This window comes from Lutra lutra, chromosome 4 (genome assembly GCF_902655055.1).
Source record: "Lutra lutra chromosome 4, mLutLut1.2, whole genome shotgun sequence".
NCBI lineage: Eukaryota > Metazoa > Chordata > Mammalia > Carnivora > Mustelidae > Lutra > Lutra lutra.
Window position 1 is genome coordinate 156,555,663 of NC_062281.1, and position 19,277 is coordinate 156,574,939.

General features: G+C 36.4%; 1 protein-coding gene and 1 non-coding gene across 2 annotated transcripts in view; both read left to right on the forward strand.

The window, feature by feature from the left end:
• EPS15 (epidermal growth factor receptor pathway substrate 15) overlaps window positions 1–19,277 on the forward strand; it is a 143,973-nt gene that overhangs the window by 109,783 nt on the left and 14,913 nt on the right. The window contains 3 exon segments of the mRNA XM_047725085.1: window positions 2,694–2,729; window positions 3,593–3,729; window positions 9,554–9,623. Of these exon segments, the coding sequence (XP_047581041.1) occupies window positions 2,694–2,729; window positions 3,593–3,729; window positions 9,554–9,623 (243 nt within the window).
• On the forward strand, window positions 1,955–2,092 carry LOC125099397 (U4 spliceosomal RNA). Its single transcript, XR_007127149.1, has one exon. It is a non-coding gene; the product is annotated as a U4 spliceosomal RNA (small nuclear RNA).

Below are 19,277 nucleotides of genomic sequence, written 5' to 3' on the forward strand. Positions count from 1 at the left end.
CAAAAGAAAGGTATTATGGACCAGGAGAGGAAACTAGGTACTCTTAAGTCAACCAGCAATTTTTTACCGGAGTGCCAACACCATGCTTTTAAAACAGTGGAACCTCTCCAGTTAGAACCTAGATCCCTGCCCTTAAGGTGCCTATAGTCTTTTTGAAGAAATAGGAGTTTAGTAAATTGAAATACCTGATGTCAGTGTAAACTATGTTAAATACCTCTGGTGTCAAAACTCTTTTTGCATTTTGTTTATTCCAAATCAGTTTGTGAAACTGATTGTCAGTTTATGACGGTTTTATTTTTTTTTCTCTAAGTTTTTATTTACATTCCAGTCAGTTAACATACAGTATAATATTTGTTTCAGGAGTAGAATTTAGTGATTCATCACTTACATACAACACCTGGTGCTTGTCACAAGAAGTGCCCTCCTTAATGTCCATCACCCATTTAACACTCCCCCCACCCCACCTCCCTTCTGATAACCACCAGTTTCTTCTCTGTAGTTGAGTCTGTTTCTTGGTTTGTTGCCTCTTTCTCTTTTTCCCCCAGGACGATTTGTTTCTTAAATTCCACATTTGAGTGAAATCATATGGTATTTGTCTTTCTCTGACTTACTTCGCTTAGCATAATACTCACTAGTTCCATCCATGTTGTTGGAAATAAGATTTCATGTATATATGTATTTCATCTCTGTATATATACATACATATACTGCCTCTTCTGTATCCATTCATCAGTTGATGAATATTTGGTCTGTTTCCATAACTTGGCTATTGTAGATAATGCTGCTGTAAGCATTGAGGTGCATGTATCCCTTCACATTAGTATTTTTGTATTCTTTGGGTAAATACCTAGTAGTGCAGTTGCTTGATCATAGGGTAGTTCTATTTTTAACTCTCTGAGGAACCTCCATACTGTTTTCCAGAGTGGCTGTACCAGTTTGCTTTCCCACCAGCAGTGCAAGAGGGTTCCCCTTTTCTGCATCCTTGTCAACACCTGTTGTTTCTTGTGTTGTTAATTTTAGCCATTCTGACAGGTGTGAAGCATTATCTCATTGTAGTTTTGATGTGCACTTCCATGATGATGAGTGATGTTGAACATCTTTTTACATGTCTTCTGGCCATCTCTATATCTTCTTTGGAAAAATGTCTATTCATGTCTTGCCCACTTTTTTTTTTTTTTTAAGATTTTATTTATTTGAGAGAGATAGTGATTGAGAGTATTGGGGGGGAGGTGCAGAAGGAGAAGCCAACTCTCTGCTGAGGATGAAGCCCGATGTGGGGCTTGATCCCAGGACCCTGAGATCATGACATAAGCCAAAGTTAGATGCTTAACTGATTAAGCCACTCAGGAATCCCTGCCCACTTTTTAATTGGATTATTTGTTTTTTTGGGTGTTGAGTTTTATAAGTTCTTTATATATTTTGGATACTAACCCCTTACTGGGTATGTCCTTTGCAAATACCTTTTGTGGAGCATCTTTCTATGTCCTTATTGGGCATTTGTGTAACTTCTTTGGAGAAATGTTCATTCAAAGAACTTGAGCATTTTTTATTGTTCATCTTTTTGTTGACTTATAAAAGTTCTTCATATATTCTGAATACAAGTCCCTAATCAAGTATTTGATTTGCAGATATTTTCTTGTATTTTGCGTTGTCTTAATTTTGATGAAGTGCAATTTATCTAATTTTCTTTCGTCACTTGTGCTTTTCATATCATTTCTAAGATCCAAAGTCATGAAGATTTACTCTTGGGTTTTCGTCTAAGAGTTTTATAGTTTTAGCTATTACATTTAGATCTTTGATCTATTTTTGGTTAATTTTGGACTATGGTATGAGATAGGGGTCTAGCTTTATTCTTTTGTATGTGGATATCCAGTTGTCCCAGCACCATTTGTTGAAAAGATTATGTTTGACCTATAGAACTGTCTTGGCACTCTTGTCAAAAATCAAATGACCAAGCTTTGCGCAGTGGCAGTATCGTAGCCAATGAGGTTTATCCGAGGCGCGATTATTGCTAATTGAAAAATCAAATGACCATAAATGTAAGGGTTTATTTCTGAACTCTATAGTTCTAGAATTATTTTATGCTTCAATAAGGCTCAGTGTCTTTGTTTCTGGAATAGTGATGGTAATACCCATTCAGAATTCTATGAAGAGCAGAGAATTCTGTTAGTAAAATTATTGCTATTGTGCCTGTCTTTTCCCTCCTATTTGTAACCTCAGCTGGTGATCAAGTATAGTTGGCTCCAGTTGAAATTTGCTTCTTCTGGGATACCTGGGCTCAGCCAGTTAAGCATCTGCCTTCGGCTCAGGTCATGATCCCAGAGTCCTGGGATTGAGCCCCACATCAGGCTCCCTGCTCGGTGGAGAGTCTGCTTCTTCCTCTGCCCCTCTCCCTGCTCATGCACACACTCTCTCTCTCACATAAATAAATTAAATCTTTAAAAAAAAAATAGGAGTCATTAGAAAAAAATTGCTTCGTTTATGAGGTATGTTGATGTTCTGCCTTTACTCTTTATTATTTTAAATGTTTCCTAAAAATGCATGGCATTTAGTGTTGAATCTACTTTGAGGTAGAGCTAACCAAACAGACTTTGCTTTTAGAAACTTTGCTTCTGTTTAAAGTTACCTTTAAGTAGTGAGGTCCCAACAGTAAATATTGTTATTATGATTTCTGCTTATTTATTTTGTCACAGGTGATCCTTTCAAGGATGATCCTTTTGGAAAAATTGGTATGTATATCATTGAGGTCCAGCTTAGCTGTAATTTCATTCTGCTTAATTATAAACTTGTGTTATATTTAGCAATGAAGGATCAAAGTAAGGTAGTTATAGGAAGTAGACTTCCTTATTATTCTGTTTTTAAACTGATAAAAGGCCCCACTAAAGGTTGTATGTGCTTGGCGTTTTCAGAGAGAAATTGGTAGATTCTTGTCAATTTGCTTAATTAACCATTAGCTTTATTTTTTAAATTACATTAGTGTTTATATTTTGATACTTTTAATAATACTTAGACTGATTTCTCCTTGTTAGCCAAGGAGTAGATGAGTATAGTGATCTATACTACTTCAGTGTTTAGAACATTTTGTTTTCCTAAGATTATAGCATATGAATGGGGGGAAAGGAAACATCTTAAAGAATTACTAAATCTCAAGCTTGATAAGATACTCTTTCCCTGGTCTTGTGTACCTTTGTTATGCTTCTCAAACCTGTTCCAAATAAGTTTATTAGGGGAGAGACTATTTTTTCACAAAATCACAAAGGAATTTGTGATTTCTCCTCCCCTAAAATTAGAATCACTAGTTTAAAGGAATTATTTCAACCTAGCATACAAGTAATCTTTGTGTAATAAGTATTAGAATTATTGATTTGCTTTGGGTGAATGATGAGCAAGTAGGACAAAGAATATTAATTAAAGCTGTTTTAGGTACAACTCTCTGTTTTTTTATGGTCAATAATCATAATGCCAAGTATCTAATTTAGATTCTGCAGAAGTTCAAAATGTCTTTTAATTAAGGCAGTTATTATACCTTTAGGTGATAGGAAATTTAGTGTAGTAGTTTTCAGTCTTTCATATATGTGCTGTATTTTCTTAGATCCATTTGGAGGTGATCCTTTCAAAGGTTCAGATCCATTTGCATCTGACCGTTTCTTCAAGCAGTCTTCTGCTGACCCTTTTGCCACTTCAAGTACTGACCCTTTCAGTGCAGCCAGCAATAGCAGTAATACTTCGGTAAGTAGGAGGGTTAAAAACTGTTACATGGATAACAGTCATCCTAGGTGAGTTTCTTGAAATATACAGTAATGAAAGGATCCTCTTTTAGATTGCTTTTGATGGGCTATGTGAAAATGTCAGTCTCATCCAGTCCATCCAGTTTTTGGTTCAGACTGGCATTTCACAGCTTTATCTGCCCTGTAATTAGCTGGAATAACTTAATTTCATCTAAAAATCAAGTCCATCCTTAATAAGGATCAAGTATTATCCCATTGGCATATATAAAATAAATGGTTCGAAATCCATTAACCAGTCTTTAAAGCTTTTCAGAAATGTGTGCTATGCATTATTGAAATAATGAAAATCAACCTAAAAATAGCATTGATGTTTTTAGAAAGATAAAATCCCTTATAGACTCATTTTATTTATATTTAATAACACATACATGTTAATCTTGTAGAGAAATACAAATTCCTACTAAATGTCAGACCCTCTTTTGTGATCTTCACAACCTTGCAAAGTAGGTATTGGTAGCCCTGTTTTAATAATAAGAACACTGAGACTCGGAAATAAACAAGGTCATACAGCTAAGTGCTTTATCATCTGGAGGCTTTAAAAGAAAATATATTATGGATATTTAAACATACCCAAAATAGAGTAATATAATGAGATATTATAAGAAACCTCCATGTAAGGACGTCTGGGTGGCTCACTTGGTTAAGCAAATGCCTTCAGCTCAGGTCATGATCCCAGGGTCTTGGTATTGAGTCCCACATGGGACTCCTTGCTCAGCGGGGAGCCTGCTTCTCCCTCTGCCTGTTCTGCCTTCTCTGCCTGCCACTGCCCCAGCTTGGGCTCTCTCTCTTTCTCTCTAAAAAATAAATATTAAAAAAAAAAAAGGGAAGAAACCTCCATGTATCCATTACCCAATTTCAATAATTATGAATGGTTTTAGAATTTGTTTTATTTTTTATTTAGAGGCTTATTTTTTTAATTAACACATAATGTATTATTTGCCCCAGGGGTACAGGTCTGGTGAATCATCAGTCTTACACAACTGACAGTGCTCACCATAGCACATACTCTCCCCAGTGTCCATAACCCAGCCACCCTATCCCTCCTCTCCCCAGCCCCCAGCAACCTTCAGTTTGTTTCCTGAGATTAAGAGTCTCTTATGGTTTGTCTTCCTCCCCAGCCCCATCTTGTTTGATTTTTATCCCTCCCTAACCCCCTGCCCTGCCTTTCGAATTCCTCATATCAGAGAGATCATAGATAATTGTCTTTTAGAGGATTATTTTGTTAAGCAGGATGTTTCATCCAGACAAGAAAAATTGATGGGCATTTGAAGCAAAAAATTTGTCTTTTAATTCTCTTAGATTAAGAATACTCCCTTAAAAGATGGGGTGCCCAGGTGGCTCAGTGGGTTAAAGCCTCTGCCTTCGGCTCAGGTGATGATCCCGGGGTTCTGGGATCGAGTCCCACATCGGGCTCTCTGCTCATCGAGGGGCCTGCTTCCTCCTCTCTCTCTCTGCCTGCCTCTCCACCTACTCGTGATATCTCTTTCTGTCAAATAAATAAATAAAATCTTAAAAAAAAAAAAAAAGAATACTCCCTTAAAAGAGTAATTGATTCTTTTAAAGTTAAATTCTGATATTCTTTAATTGCTTTCCTACTGTACTCTGTAAAGAGCTATTTGGCCAACAGCTGGTATTTTCCATTGATGTAAAAGTGAGCAAGTGCCTCCGTAACTGAATATTTGTGGTTTCCATAGGCTACTGGATACTCTTTTCCTACACTTAGTTTGTAGTGTGGACCCATTTGCCAAATTCTTATAAAATTGTCTGCAACCTGAATTTTTTTCCTGTTACCTTACTGTAGTCTCTCATTCTCCACTTTGATCTTTAAAGAGCAAGAAAACCAAAGCAGCTCTTCCTAATTTAAAAGTAAAGCAAGTTTCTGCTGTTCCTCTTGCCTGATGAAAATTCTCTACCATTTGTCCTATTTACTTCTTCTCTTATCTCCCCAGTTTGTGAAAGCTGTATTGCCCTTGCTTACTGCTCTGGATTTCTCCATTAAAAACAAAGCAAAAAACCAATTGGCAATATAACAATAGCTTTGCTTATCTCCTCTCTTCTGTGTACCAGGCATGGTGCTAAGCTCTGTTCATGTGTTACCCATCTCATCTTCACACTATTTCTGTGAAACTCTTGTTACCGTTCTCATTTTAAAGATAAAGTAAGGGGCGCCTGGGTGGCTCAGTGGGTTAGGCCTCTGCCTTCGGCTCAGGTCAAGATCTTGGGGTCCTGGGATCGAGCCCCGCATCAGGCTCTCTGCTCAGCGGTGAGCCTGCTTCCTCCTCTCTCTGCCTGCCTCTGCCTACTTGTGATCTCTCTCTGTCAAATAAATAAATAAAATCTTTAAAAAAAAAAAAAGATAAAGTAAATGAGACTTAGAGGTTAAATGATAGTAAGTTAGTAAGTGGTAGAATTGAATTCAAACTTTCGTTTATCTGACCAAAATCTAAGTCCTATAGTCCCAAGATTTAAACTTAATTCTTCCCATCTACAGAGCCCATATGTATTGTGATCTTCCTTCTTTTCAGACAGGCCTCTGATTATGTTTCTAGATCTGAATCTCTCCCCTAAAGTCTTTCCTATTCCCTCAAGGCTAGTCTCTGCTTTCAGAGGGATATAATTTAAAAAACCAAAGTGAAACAAAACCAACTATTTCTTACTTTCCTAGCTAGTGTATGATAGCATTGTGTGGGTACTAAGTCATACAGTCAGAGTGGGGAGTAGATGGCTGATATGGAAGAGAGAGAATTTCAGTAATAAATTTGGTGACCTTGTAGGAAGATTTTGGAACCTTAATTCTATAAAATACTATCTGAATTATAGTTAACGAAAATTACTTTTGTGTATTAAATTGCCTAATTATCAAACTGAAGATGACATAGAGTCTAATGGCCTCATTCTTTCAAAGGATATGCAGTCCATTCTGTTCCCCCCCTGCTGTCTCAATGATCTTTTAGGTGGTGGCACAGTGTATTATGAGGAAGGAATAGAAATTGAACCTGACACTTATGTAGGCTTGCTTTTTGTCTTTCTCTCTGTGATGGTGATTAAAATCTATAAGCTTTTGTTAAAAATCAGGCCTGTTAGGGGCGCCTGGGTAGCTCAGTGGGTTAAAGCCTCTGCCTTTGGCTCAGGTCATGATCCCAGGGTCCTGGGATGGAGCCCCACATCGGGTTCTCTGCTCAGCAGGGGTCTGCTTCTTCCTCTCTCTCTCTCTCTCTGTCTGCCTCTCTGCCTACTTGTGATCTCTGTCTGTAAGATAAATAAATAAAATCTTAAAAAAAAAAAATCAGGCCTGTTAGGTTGTTTTTCCCCTGAAAGTCAAGAGAATAAGCCATAATAATTGGTGACTTAGGTCAGGGGTTATCTCTCACACTGGTTTTTTGACTATTATATTAGGAACCATGCAAAGTTACCTGGCTATACAGACCACCTTAATGTTTTTCTTTGATTGCTCTTTATTCATTCAGCAGATATGATCAGAATATAAATGATTATGCTAGTTTTATAATATTGGCATCAGTTAAAATAAATGTCATCTTCAGTTCTAAAAACATCATTAGTGGGGCACCTGGGTGGCTCAGTGGGTTAAAGCCTCTGCCTTCGGCTCAGGTCATGATCTCAGGGTCCTGGGATCGAGCCCCGCATCGGGCTCTCTGCTCAGCTGTGAGCCTGCTTCCTCCTCTCTCTCTACCTGCCTCTCTGCCTACTTGTGATCTCTGTCTGTCAAGTAAATAAATAAAATCACCTTTTAAAAAAAAATTAAAAAATAAAAAAATAAAAACATCATTAGTATTACTTTCTGATAGTAGTCTTTTTTAAAAAAGATTTTATTTATTTATTTATTTCAGACAGAGATCTAGAAAGAGAGCACAAGCTAGGGGTCTGGGTGAGGAGCAGAGGGAGAAGCAGACTCCCCACTGAGCAGGGAACCCCATGTGGGACTTGATCCCAGAACCCTGGGATCATGACCTGAGCTGAAGGCAGATATTTAACCGACTGAGCCACCCAGGCATCCCTGGGTTCTCTTTTTTAAAGAGAATGTACTACAAGTCCTGTCTGTTTTATTTGGAATATCAATTGAGCACTGTGATACCATCTGATGTTCAATTCTAATAACCAATTTCTTAATGATTAGAAATAGAGCCTATGGGCGCCTGGGTGGCTCAGTGGGTTAAGCCTCTGCCTTCGGCTCAGGTCATGATCTCAGGGTCCTGGGATCGAGTCCCACATCGGGCTCTCTGCTCAGCAGGGAGCCTGCTTCCTCCTCTCTCTCTCTGCCTGCCTCTCTGCCTACTGTGATCTCTGTCTGTCAAATAAATAAATAAATAAAAATCTTTAAAAAAAAAAAAAAGAAAGAAATAGAGCCTATAATACAGATGACATTGATAGCCATGAGTCAGAGGAGATACATGTTCCCAAACCCTTTTTATGTCCCTTTCATGTAACTGCTACGGCTTTCATTGGCCTCTTAAGAGGGCCTGATACCAGAAAGAGAAAATTCACTTTTCTTCCTAGGTATATAATTTGTTTGACTATGATTAAAAACCAAAATAAGTTAAGAAAACAGTTCTGTAGTGGAACTGTTTGGCTTCTGGTAATGTCCTCACTCTAGCCACTCACCCATGCCACTTGGTCCAGATTCTTACGTGGTTTATTATTGAAAGTAGCAGGATCCTCTTAGCAGAGCTCCCTGCCTCCCTCTCTCCCTCCTTTCTTCCCTCTTTTCCTCCCCTCCACTTCTCCCCATGCCCCCACCCCCATCTTCCTCCGGAGTACCTGTGTATGTTCCTCTGATGTGCAGAATGCTTTAACTAGAAAGTCAGTCTAGCATTTTCTGATATTAAGTACTAGGATATTTAAGAGTTAGAATAGTATGCATCCTAAATATAGCATGTCATCCTGGAATAGGAGAAGGACCTTAATTGAAAAACTGGTGAATTCCAAATAATGCCTATAGTTTATAGTTTTGTACCAGTGTTAATTCCTTAGTTTTAATAGATGTACCATGATTATATGAGGTACTAACATTAGAGGAACCTGGGTGAAGGGTATATGAGAACTCTATATGTTATCTTTACAACTGTTCTAGAAATCTAAAATTACTTCAATACAAAAAGTTAAAACAGTGTGTATCTGTACTAGTAGCAAAATAATGAAGAAAAGAGATGAATGCCACCAAAGTCAGGGTAGTAATCACCTCTACAGAGGAGGGATGGGATTTTTTTTGGAGAGGGGCACATGAAGACTTACCAGGTGTTGGCAGTTTCTTGAAAGGTGATAACAGAGGAGTTCATTTGATAGTTACTTGTTAAACCATATGTGTATCATATACCATATTGAATGGCTATTATATTACCCAATAAAAGATTAGAAAATGGTATGTGTCATTTAGTTTAATAAGATTGCAAATCATTAGGGGAAACATTAATTCCTAATGCCTTCTATTTCTTTCCTTTTTTTTTTTTAAAGATTTTATTTATTTATTTAACAGAGAGATCACAAGTAGGCAGAGCAGCAGGCGGTGGGGTGGGGGGGGAAGCAGGCTCCCTGCTGAGTAGAGAGCCGGATGCGGGACTCTATCCCAAGACCCTGAGATCATGACCTGAGCCGAAGGCAGAGGCCCAACCCACTGAGCCACCCAGGTGCCCCAATGCCTTGTATTTCTTAATTAAGATTTTGTAAAGAATATTTTCTTTGGTGTGGCCATGAGGTTTCAGCTATGAAATATCGCCTGTCTTAGTCATGATTTTGTGCAATTTGTTTAGGTAGAAACATTGAAACACAACGATCCTTTTGCTCCTGGTGGAACAGTTGTTGTTGCAGCAAGTGATTCAGGTAAGGAAATAATTGATCAGTTTATTTGAATAGTAAATGTTACCCTTTTCTTTAAGCTTCTTTTTCTGGTTTCCAAATATAATTGTCCTACTTACTTACCTAAGGCTGTAAAATTATTGCGTAGTTACAGCAAGTTGTAATCTACCAGTAATGATGGCAGTTGTTGGCATATCACTCTCTACTTTTCTTATCATTTATTTATCTCGTTTATTATTCATGTTAAAGATCTTATGAGAGGGGAGTGGGAGACAGGTTTCCAGTTATGGAATGAATAAATCATGGGAATGAAAGGTACAGTATGGGAAATCCAGTCAGTGGTCTTAGAAATTTGTGTTGTATGGGGACAGATGGTAGCTATGCTCATGGGAAGCTTACGTATAAACTTGTCATATCACTATGTTGTACATCTGAAACGAATGTAACATTGTGTCTCAGCTTTACTTCATTTAAAAAAAAATCTTACTAGAATACGTACTCTAGCCAGTAAAGCCAATAAATTTTTTTTTTCCTTGTTAAAAGGCAGTGTTTGGCATTTTGACAGTCAGCAATGATTCTTACAGATCTTGACCTAAACTTATAGATTGCTTCCAGTAGGTAATAATGATAGCTTTACAAGTAGTGGGTGAGATCTTTTAATAACACAGAGAAAATGGAAATGTTACTCTAGCATCCAGTCTTCAGGCTTTATTTATGGCAGTTAATTTTCCATTTATCCTTTTAAGTAATATTTCAATTTTAAAGATCAGAATACTGAGGACCGGAACTTTAAGTAACTTGATCAAGATTATACAGTTTACTAGATTTGAACCAGTTGAAGCTGAAATTCAAACCAAAGTCTGACAGAGTCTAAAAGCTTCTGCAACTTTCTCACTATTCATTTAAAAATAAAACAGACCAACTATTGTGTGGGAGAGCAGGGAATCAGAGGGAAGCAGACTCAAACATGTGAATACCTCAGGTATCATACTGATAACAGGATTCCTTATTTTTCCAGATGTGAATAGGGTGAGTTATTCAGTACACAAATTTGCTGATATGATAAGTTGAGGATTATGAGCATAGAGAAAGATTTGTAGAAATGCCCTCACAATTTAAATTTCTGGTATTGTACCAATTAAAACAAGATGAGATTTAGCAGTGTGAGTTGTTTTCAGGTTGAAATTTAACTTCCAATATGAGTAACAAAAGGAATTGAGTATAAAAAGCAGATATGTAGAAAACCAGATTTAACGTAGTGCTGGGTATTGATTTAAACCAAAACTTAGAATTAACAGCAAATGAGATTTCTAAAAGGCTTATTGTAGTAACAGTGGTTAAATTAATATAGTTTTAAAATACATGTGCTTTTTTAAAACTCTCATTACTGAGCTGATGAATTAATATATAGCTAGGGGTATTGTATGATTAGAAAGGATAACCCAAGAAAATAAAATGAAAAGTTAAAATATTTATACAGGTGACCTTTTACAATATGGGGGTTAGGGATGCTGTCCCTCCCCCAACATGCTGTTGCTTATCTGCGTATAACCGTTGATTCCCCAAAACCTTTACTAATATCCTGATGTTGACTGGCAGCCTTACCGGTAACGTAAACAGTCAATTAACACATATTTTGTATGTTACATGTATTCTTAAAATAAAGTAAGCTAGAGAAAACAGTATTGAGAAAATCATAAGGAAAATACATTGACAGTATGGTGCTGCATTCATTGAGAAAAATCTGCATAAAAATGTCTCCACACACTCCATACCCACGTTGTTCGAGGGTCAACTGTAATTAACTCTTGACTGGAATACTAAGTGCCATCGAAGTTCATTAAAGCTGCACAAATTTAAAGGAAAGGGAGATGACCTCCATTTAGGGTAAGTCATGAATGGTTTCAAAGCAGAAGGTAGCTTTTGTTGTGCAACCATCACAAATCCAGTTTATCTACTTTTTCTTTTTTTGCTTATGCGTTTAGTGTCATTCCAAGAAAGTGTAGCTAAGTCCAATGTCATGAGAGTTTTCCCTGTGTTTTCTTCTTCTAAAAGTTTTATAGCTTTAGGTCTTGCATTTAGTTCTTTGATGCATTTTGAGTTAATTTTTATATTTGTTGTAAGGTAAAGTAAGAATCCAACTTCATTCTTTTAAGAGTGTATTTTCAGTTTTCCCACACCATTTGTTGAAAGGACTTGACCTTTCCCCATTGAATTGTCTTGGCATCCTTGTAGAAAATCATTTGACTATATACACCAGGGTTTATTTCTGGACTCTCTCTTCTATTCCACTGTTATAAATGTCTATCTTTGTGCCAGTACCATACTGTTTGATTACTGTAACTTTGTAATAAGTTTTGAAATCAGTAAGTTTGATACCTGTAACTTTGTTACTCTTTTTCAAGATTGTTTTGGCTATTTGCATTCCCTTGATACTCCATTTGAATTTTAGTGTGAATTTTCTGTTTCTGCAAAAAAATGTCATTGGGATTTTGATAGGGATTGCTTTGAATCTGTAGATTGCTTTGGTTAGTATTAACATCTTAACATTTTCCAATCCATGAAGTGCGTTGTCTTTCCATTTAATTGTATCTTCTTTCATTTCTTTCAGAATGTTTTATAGTTGTCAGCTTACATGCCTTCCTTGATTAAGTTAATTCTTGAGTATTTTATTCTTTTTCATGCTATTTTCAGTGAAATTGTTACCTTAATTTCCTTTTCAGATTGTTCATTGTTATATATAGACATGCTACTGATTTTTGTGCATTGATTTTGTATCCTGCTACTTTGCTGTTTATTCTAAACAGGGTTTTTTGTGGTATTTTATGATTTTCTACATGTGAGATCATGTTGTATGCAACAGAGATAATTTTACTTCTTTCAGTTTGGATGCCTTTTTTTTTTTCCTTGCCTAGTTGCACTGGGTAGAACTTCTGTGATGAATTGGAGTAGTGAAAGTGGGTGTCATTGTCTTGTTACTGATTTTAGAGAAAAAATTTCAGTCTCTCACCATTGAACAGGATGTTCACTGTTGGATTTTCATCTATGGCCTTGATCATGTTGAAGTAGTTTCTTCTTTTTCTAGTTTGCTGAGTGTTTTTATCATGAAAGATTGTTGAATTTTGTCAGACACTTTTTCTGCTTCAATTAAGAGGATCATGTGGGTTGTTTCCTTTATTCTATTAATGGAATGTATTGTATTGATTGATTTTCATATGTTGAACCACCCTTACATACAAATGAGAATCTGTATCTTCCTAGTCTGCCATTTAGCTAATGTCTTGATTTGAATGAGAATCTTAGAACCAAAAACTCTCTTAAAAAAGATTTATTTACTTGAAGGAGAGAAATGTACATGCACAAGTCGGGGGAGGGCCAGAGGGAGAAAATGTTCAGGCAGACTCCCTGCTGAGTGGAGCCCAATGTGGGACTCAATCTCATGACCCTGAGATCATGATCTGAGCCGAAACCAAGAGTCAGTCACTCAACCAACTGAGACACTCCCCCAAAACTCTTTTTTAGTTGGATGGCCTACATATTAGTTGTGTCTGAGGCTGAGTTATACAGACCTTCCACAGATTCAGAAATACCAGAGATCTGAACATTCTTTTTCATTTTTTTTTAAAAGCCACACACATAAGGTCATCCAAACTTCATTTTTGCATTTTCCTCATTTAATCTTTACAGTGGTTATAGAGACAGGTACTATTCGTTCTCATTTTAAGGATGAGGAAAATGAGACTTAGGTCAAGCAGTTTGCCCAAGGCTATAGTAATTGTTGCCATGCTCAGTGTCCAATCCATGTCTTATTTCAGAGCTCATTCTGTTAGTCACTCTGTTAATGGTGCCTTTGCCTTATCTTCTCATCCAATCCTGATAATGTAAAAATGGTAGTAAGGTGATGCCACAGATCTTTTTCTGTCAGACTTAACATTGCTACCTTTGTTAGAATCTTACACATGCTATGGACCAGAGTTTTCATATTATTTTTCACAAAACTAGCTTCCAGAGAGGTCTTCAGAGAGTTGGCAAATTATTGTTTCATGTTTTTAAGTGTCTTTGAATTTTTAAAAACTGCAACAATTTAATTAAATGTATGCATTCATAAATGTTCCAAACCATGTTAACATATGATAGTGCACTGGTGCTTTAAAGTACTATCAGGTTAAGTGGTTTTTGTGCAGACCTCTGGATAAAATTATTTTAAACTACTCAGATTGCAAGCCTCTTATTTAGAAATGCATGTAACTGGTGCCTGGGTGGCTCAGTGGCTTAAAAAACAGTGGGTTAGAAATGCATATATCTACCTCTTTGGGTGAATTGTTTTTCAAATAGAGCAATTAAAACCAGCTGCAGAAGTAAGCTCAACTCCTGACTTTAAACATTTGTGTTAATCAAAATTGCTTTGTTTTCACTCTCATTGTGTTAACTAAATGATCTAAATTTGAACATAGAATGATTTTAGAGTTGGGGCGCCTAGGTGGCTCAGTCGGGCAGCTGGCTATTGGTTTCAGCTCAGGGCATGCCCTCAGGGTCTTGGGATCAAGCCCTTGTTGGGTTTCACGTTCAGTAGGGAGTCTGCTTGAGGATTCTCTCTCTCCCTCTGCCGCTCTCCCAAGTGCTCTCTCTCTCAAATAAATAGATAAATCTTAAAATGATTTTAGTGTTAATTTTTAAAGTCCCACTTACTTGTTTCATATATTGGAATTTCATTTAAGATTTGAAAACTATCATCAAGCCTCATTTCCTAACATATGAAAGGAAAAGCTAAGCTCCAGAGCCACTTATCAGTTTGCATCTCAATCCATGCCCATTGATTTTCCTCTGTGTTATCCTGCCTCTTTACTTATCTTCTATGTAAGTGAAAAAAAAAGAAAAAGAAAAAGAAAAAGAAATTCTTGGGAATGCAAAATTCATAAAGGGTACTGAGAGCATAGGGAATATAATCAGATGAAAAATGTTAAAAACATAAAGCATTTTAGTAAGAAACTTATAGAAAATCCATGAAAGACTCTTGGGGGTTGGCAGAGATAATTCCATATTTCAGCCTTATTTTGCTCTTATTTCAACAACAACAAAAATAATTAGGAAAGAAGTGAGTTATTTGAAACAATCATAAAGAAGTGAGTTATTTGAAACAATCACGAAACATCAAGTATAGTAGCCTTTTGGCTTGAGAACCCCTTTACATTTTTAAAAATGAATGAAGACCCTCAAAGAGCTTTTGTTTGAATGGGTTATATCTATCAGTATTTACCATATTAGAAATTGAAACTGAGAAACTAAAAGTTTTTTTATTCATTTAAAAGCAGTGATAAGGGGCGCCTGGGTGGATCAGTCTTTAAGTGTCTGCCTTTGGCTCAGGTCATGATTGCAGCATCCTGCGGATCAGTCTTTAAGTGTCTGCCTTTGGCTCAGGTCATGATTGCAGCATCCTGGGATCGAGCCCCACATCTGGCTCCCTGCTCTTCGGGAAGCCTGCTTCTGCCTCTCCCGCTTTCCCTGCTTGTGTTTCCTTTCTCACTGTTTCTCTCTCTGTCAAATAAAGAAATAAAATCTTAAAAAAAAAAAAAAGCAAAGATAATAAACCCATTATATATTAACATAAATAACATATTTCTTTAAGAAAAATAACTCCAAACAAACAAAAAAAAATAGTGACAAGTGCAGCATTGTTCATACATTTTTGCTAAGCTCTTTAAATATGTGCCTTAACAGAAGATAGCTGAATTCTCATATCTACTGCTGCTGCACTGTATTGTTTTGCTTGAAGTATGTGAAATGAAAAAGATCTGCTCTCACACAGATGTAGTTGGAAAAAGGAGAGATATTTCAATAACCTTTTTAGGTAATTGTGGATATTCTTTTTTGATACTTTACCATTTTTCAACCTATATTAGTTTCTTTAAAGTTACTTACAGTGTGGTACATGAAACCGTTATCAGTGACCTTTTCATGCTCTCTTACATTAAAATCCATTGGCTTTTCTTGGACTATGAATGAATTTTTTACCTATGTCTTACTTTGTAATTTGCATTGATCATTTGGGAAGTATTGGTTCACTGAGTTATCAGCCATATCTTCCAAATGCTGATACATTTCATTATAAATATTTTTAAAATTATATTTATTAATATCACCACCCATCTTACCAGAGTCTTTAAGTATTGGTATAATATTAGGATTATGGGGCAGTTACAGCTTTCCAAGATTCCAGTTTTTACTTGAAAGCTTGAATTTTTATCCCCTGCAACAAATACTGTCAGTTGTTTTCTTTAAAGTGACAACCTGTTTGTTTTGGAGGAAATGTTGCCAAATACCCAAATCTGAATAACCATTGTTTATTTGGTATTTCTTTCAAGTAAAAAGGGCATCCCATGAAAAAAGCAGCTAGTTCCACTTGTTTCGCACACCATTATGCAAGTGCTTTTCCTCCAGATAACTATCATACTTTATTACTCAGCAGAAGTGGTTTGTATGTTATTTCCCATTTTGTTACTCAGAATTTTAATAAGATGTATACCTAGAGGCACCTGGGTGGCTCAGTCGGTTAAGCATCCAACTGTTGGTTTTGGCTCAGATCGTGATCCTCAGGGTCTGAGCCCAACTCTGACTGAGTTGGGCTCCACGCTTAGGGCAATCTGCTTGAGATTATCTCTCCTTCTTCTGCCCTTCCCATTTGTGTTCTCTCTCTCTAAAATAAATGAATAAATCTCTTTTAAAAATGTGTACCTAAGGGTTATGATTTATTAAAACTAATAATTTTTATTGATTCATCAAGGACAGACATTTTAAAGCACAACTGGCCTTTTTTCCCCCTGCAAATTTGTGGTGGTGAAAAATACACTGTTTACCAACCAGTTTGGTGCCACTGCCTTGATTCACTATAAGACACCAGCAGTTTTATCTACATTGCTGCAAATATCAGCATGTTAAGAAATATAAATAACATCTTAATATTTGGAAAATAGTTTTGACTTTTCAAAAAGTCAAAATAGGTCATGGGGACCTCCGGGGTCCCTGGACTATACCTTGAGAACTTCTGATCTATTATGAACTAGATTTTTCCTGTTGCCCTGGTTTCTGATTCCTCAGGACAGCTTGCTCCCAGGAGGTATCTGGGACAGATATCTCCTTTTATTCAAAACAGGAGCAAGAGAATAATCTTAATGTCCTGGAGAAAAACTGAAGAATGGAGGCTATCTTTTTAGTTATAATTAGCCTACATAACAAACAGAAGAGCCTTCTGCTCTTCTCACAGTACACACTTTTTATTGTGGTGGTGTCCAGTTCTGTGTCTTCACCTTCAGCCTGTTTCCTAATGACTTCTAGGTTTAGTCTTCCAGTGTTGAACTCTCTCCTGAACCTCCAGTACCTTCAAGTTACCTGCTGGATATTTCCCCGTAGCTCAGTGGTACTTAAAATTGAAATAATCATCTTTTCCAATTAGTTTGTCCTTTAAAGTATTAGTATATCTACTTTCTGTATTATTGATACTATTAGCCAGTTGTCTTAGACTTCTCTGCCATTCTTCACCTCCAGTAAATTGCCAAGTCCTGTTGTTTTACCCCCAATAGACCCTGATTGTTCCTCCTTATACTCAGTTTTGTTTGGACCCTCATTTTGTTTTATCTGGACTGTGATACTAAGTTTCCTTCATTCTCTTTACCTGCCAAACTGTGATCTACATGACTGCCAGAATTGTCTTTCTTAACATTTGATCATGTTACTAACCATAAATCTAAGTCACTATCCCTGTGTTCCACACATATGTATGCATAAATTTTTAGTTATATATTATTTATATTAGTTAATGTAATATTTAATATATTATCTATATTGTATTTATATGTATATATTTTAATGGTCTTTTACTTAACGTGTCACAGGTATATGTCTGAAAGTAAAGTTGCCCACCTTATGAAATAGAAAACAGTACTAAACATCTTCTGAACAACCCATCCCTGTTAATAGCATTGCCATCTACTTAGTTGCCCAAGCAGAGATTTTTGGGTCATTGTAAGCTATATCCCTACTTTTACCCCAGAGCTTCTAGGACATAGCAGAGTCTCAACAGTTGAATGCTGAAGAAATGAATAAATGATTTGTCTCAAATCTGCTACATCATCATAAGATTTTTAATTGAATGGAAGCATAAACAGTCTAGAGAGAGGTTGTCATCATTAGGACATAGGTGCTTGAAGCCAAAAGCCTGAACTTAGATAAAGTTGCTAATTCCTTAGGTTTTCTTAGTCTCTATTTCCTAAACAATAAAATGAGGTTAATAATTATACTTCATGGTTTTGTTGGATATATTAAATGAGATTATGTATGTTAAAGTATTTATTGTGGTACCTATCACAGTTAAATGGTAGCTGCTGTTACTATTATTACTATTTTTTAATTTAATGGTTCCTAAATCCTGACTAATGTTACTTGTAATATACTCTTTAGTAATTCCAAGTCAAGTAGGGATATAAGAGAGAGAATGAGAATGAAAATGATCATTGTTGCCAACTCTTTTCCTGGAAAGGATTCTTTCCAGTCTAAGATGATTTTCTCTTCTTTTCAGTTTTTAAATCCTTTGTTTCTGAAATGAAAGATGGACTCTTGTTTCAGTTCTTTTTAAGTTAAGCAATTCTCTGTATGTTGTTGTTTTCTCTATGTGTGTTGGTTTTTAATGTATTTATTTAGTTTCCTAAAAATAAAATCCCAACATCTGGAAATGACTGAGACTCAAAGAGGTGCCATTACCCCCCCAAGGTCACAACCAGGACTTTTGCCCTCTTTACTCATAACTCCTGTATCCCTCTTCTTTTTCCCCAAGAAATAATGTTTATCCAGGGGGAAAAAAAAAAAGAAGAAGAAGAAGATGATTAATCCCATAGGAGAAATACAAGCTTTCAAAATAAACTAAAAACCTTAGGGTAAATTTTTGTTCTTAAATGTTAACAGCAAGACAGAAGAAAGAGAAATTAAGGAGTCAGTGCCATTTACAGTTTCACCCCAAACCATAAGATACCTAGGAATAAACCTAACCAAAGAGGCCAAAAATCTATACTCCGAAAACTATAAAGTACTCATGAAAGAGATTGAGGAAGACACAAAGAAATGGAAAAACGTTTCATGCCCATGGATTGGAAGAACAAATATTGTGAAAATGCTACCTAAAGCAATCTACACATTTAATGCAATCCCTATCAATATACCATCAATTTTTTTCAAAGAAATGGAACAAATAATCCTAAAATTTACATAGAACCAGAAAAGACCCCGAATAACCAGAGGAATGTCGAAAAAGAAAACGAAAGTTGGTGGCATCACAATTCTGGACTTCCAAGCTCTATTACAAAGCTGTAATCATCAAGGCAGTATGGTACTGGCACAAAAACAGACACACAGATCAATGGAACAGAAGAGAGAGCCCAGAAAGACCCTAAACTCTATGGTCAACTAATCTTCAACAAAGCAGGAAAGAATGTCCAATGGAAAAAAGAAGGTCTCTTCAACAAATGGTGCTGGGAAAATTGGTCAGCCACATGCAGAAAAATGAAATTGGACCATTTCCATATACCACACACAAAAATAGACTCAAAATGGATGGAAGACCTCAATTTGAGACAGGAATCCATCAAAATCCTTGAGGAGAACCCAAGCAGCAACCTCTTCCGACCTCAG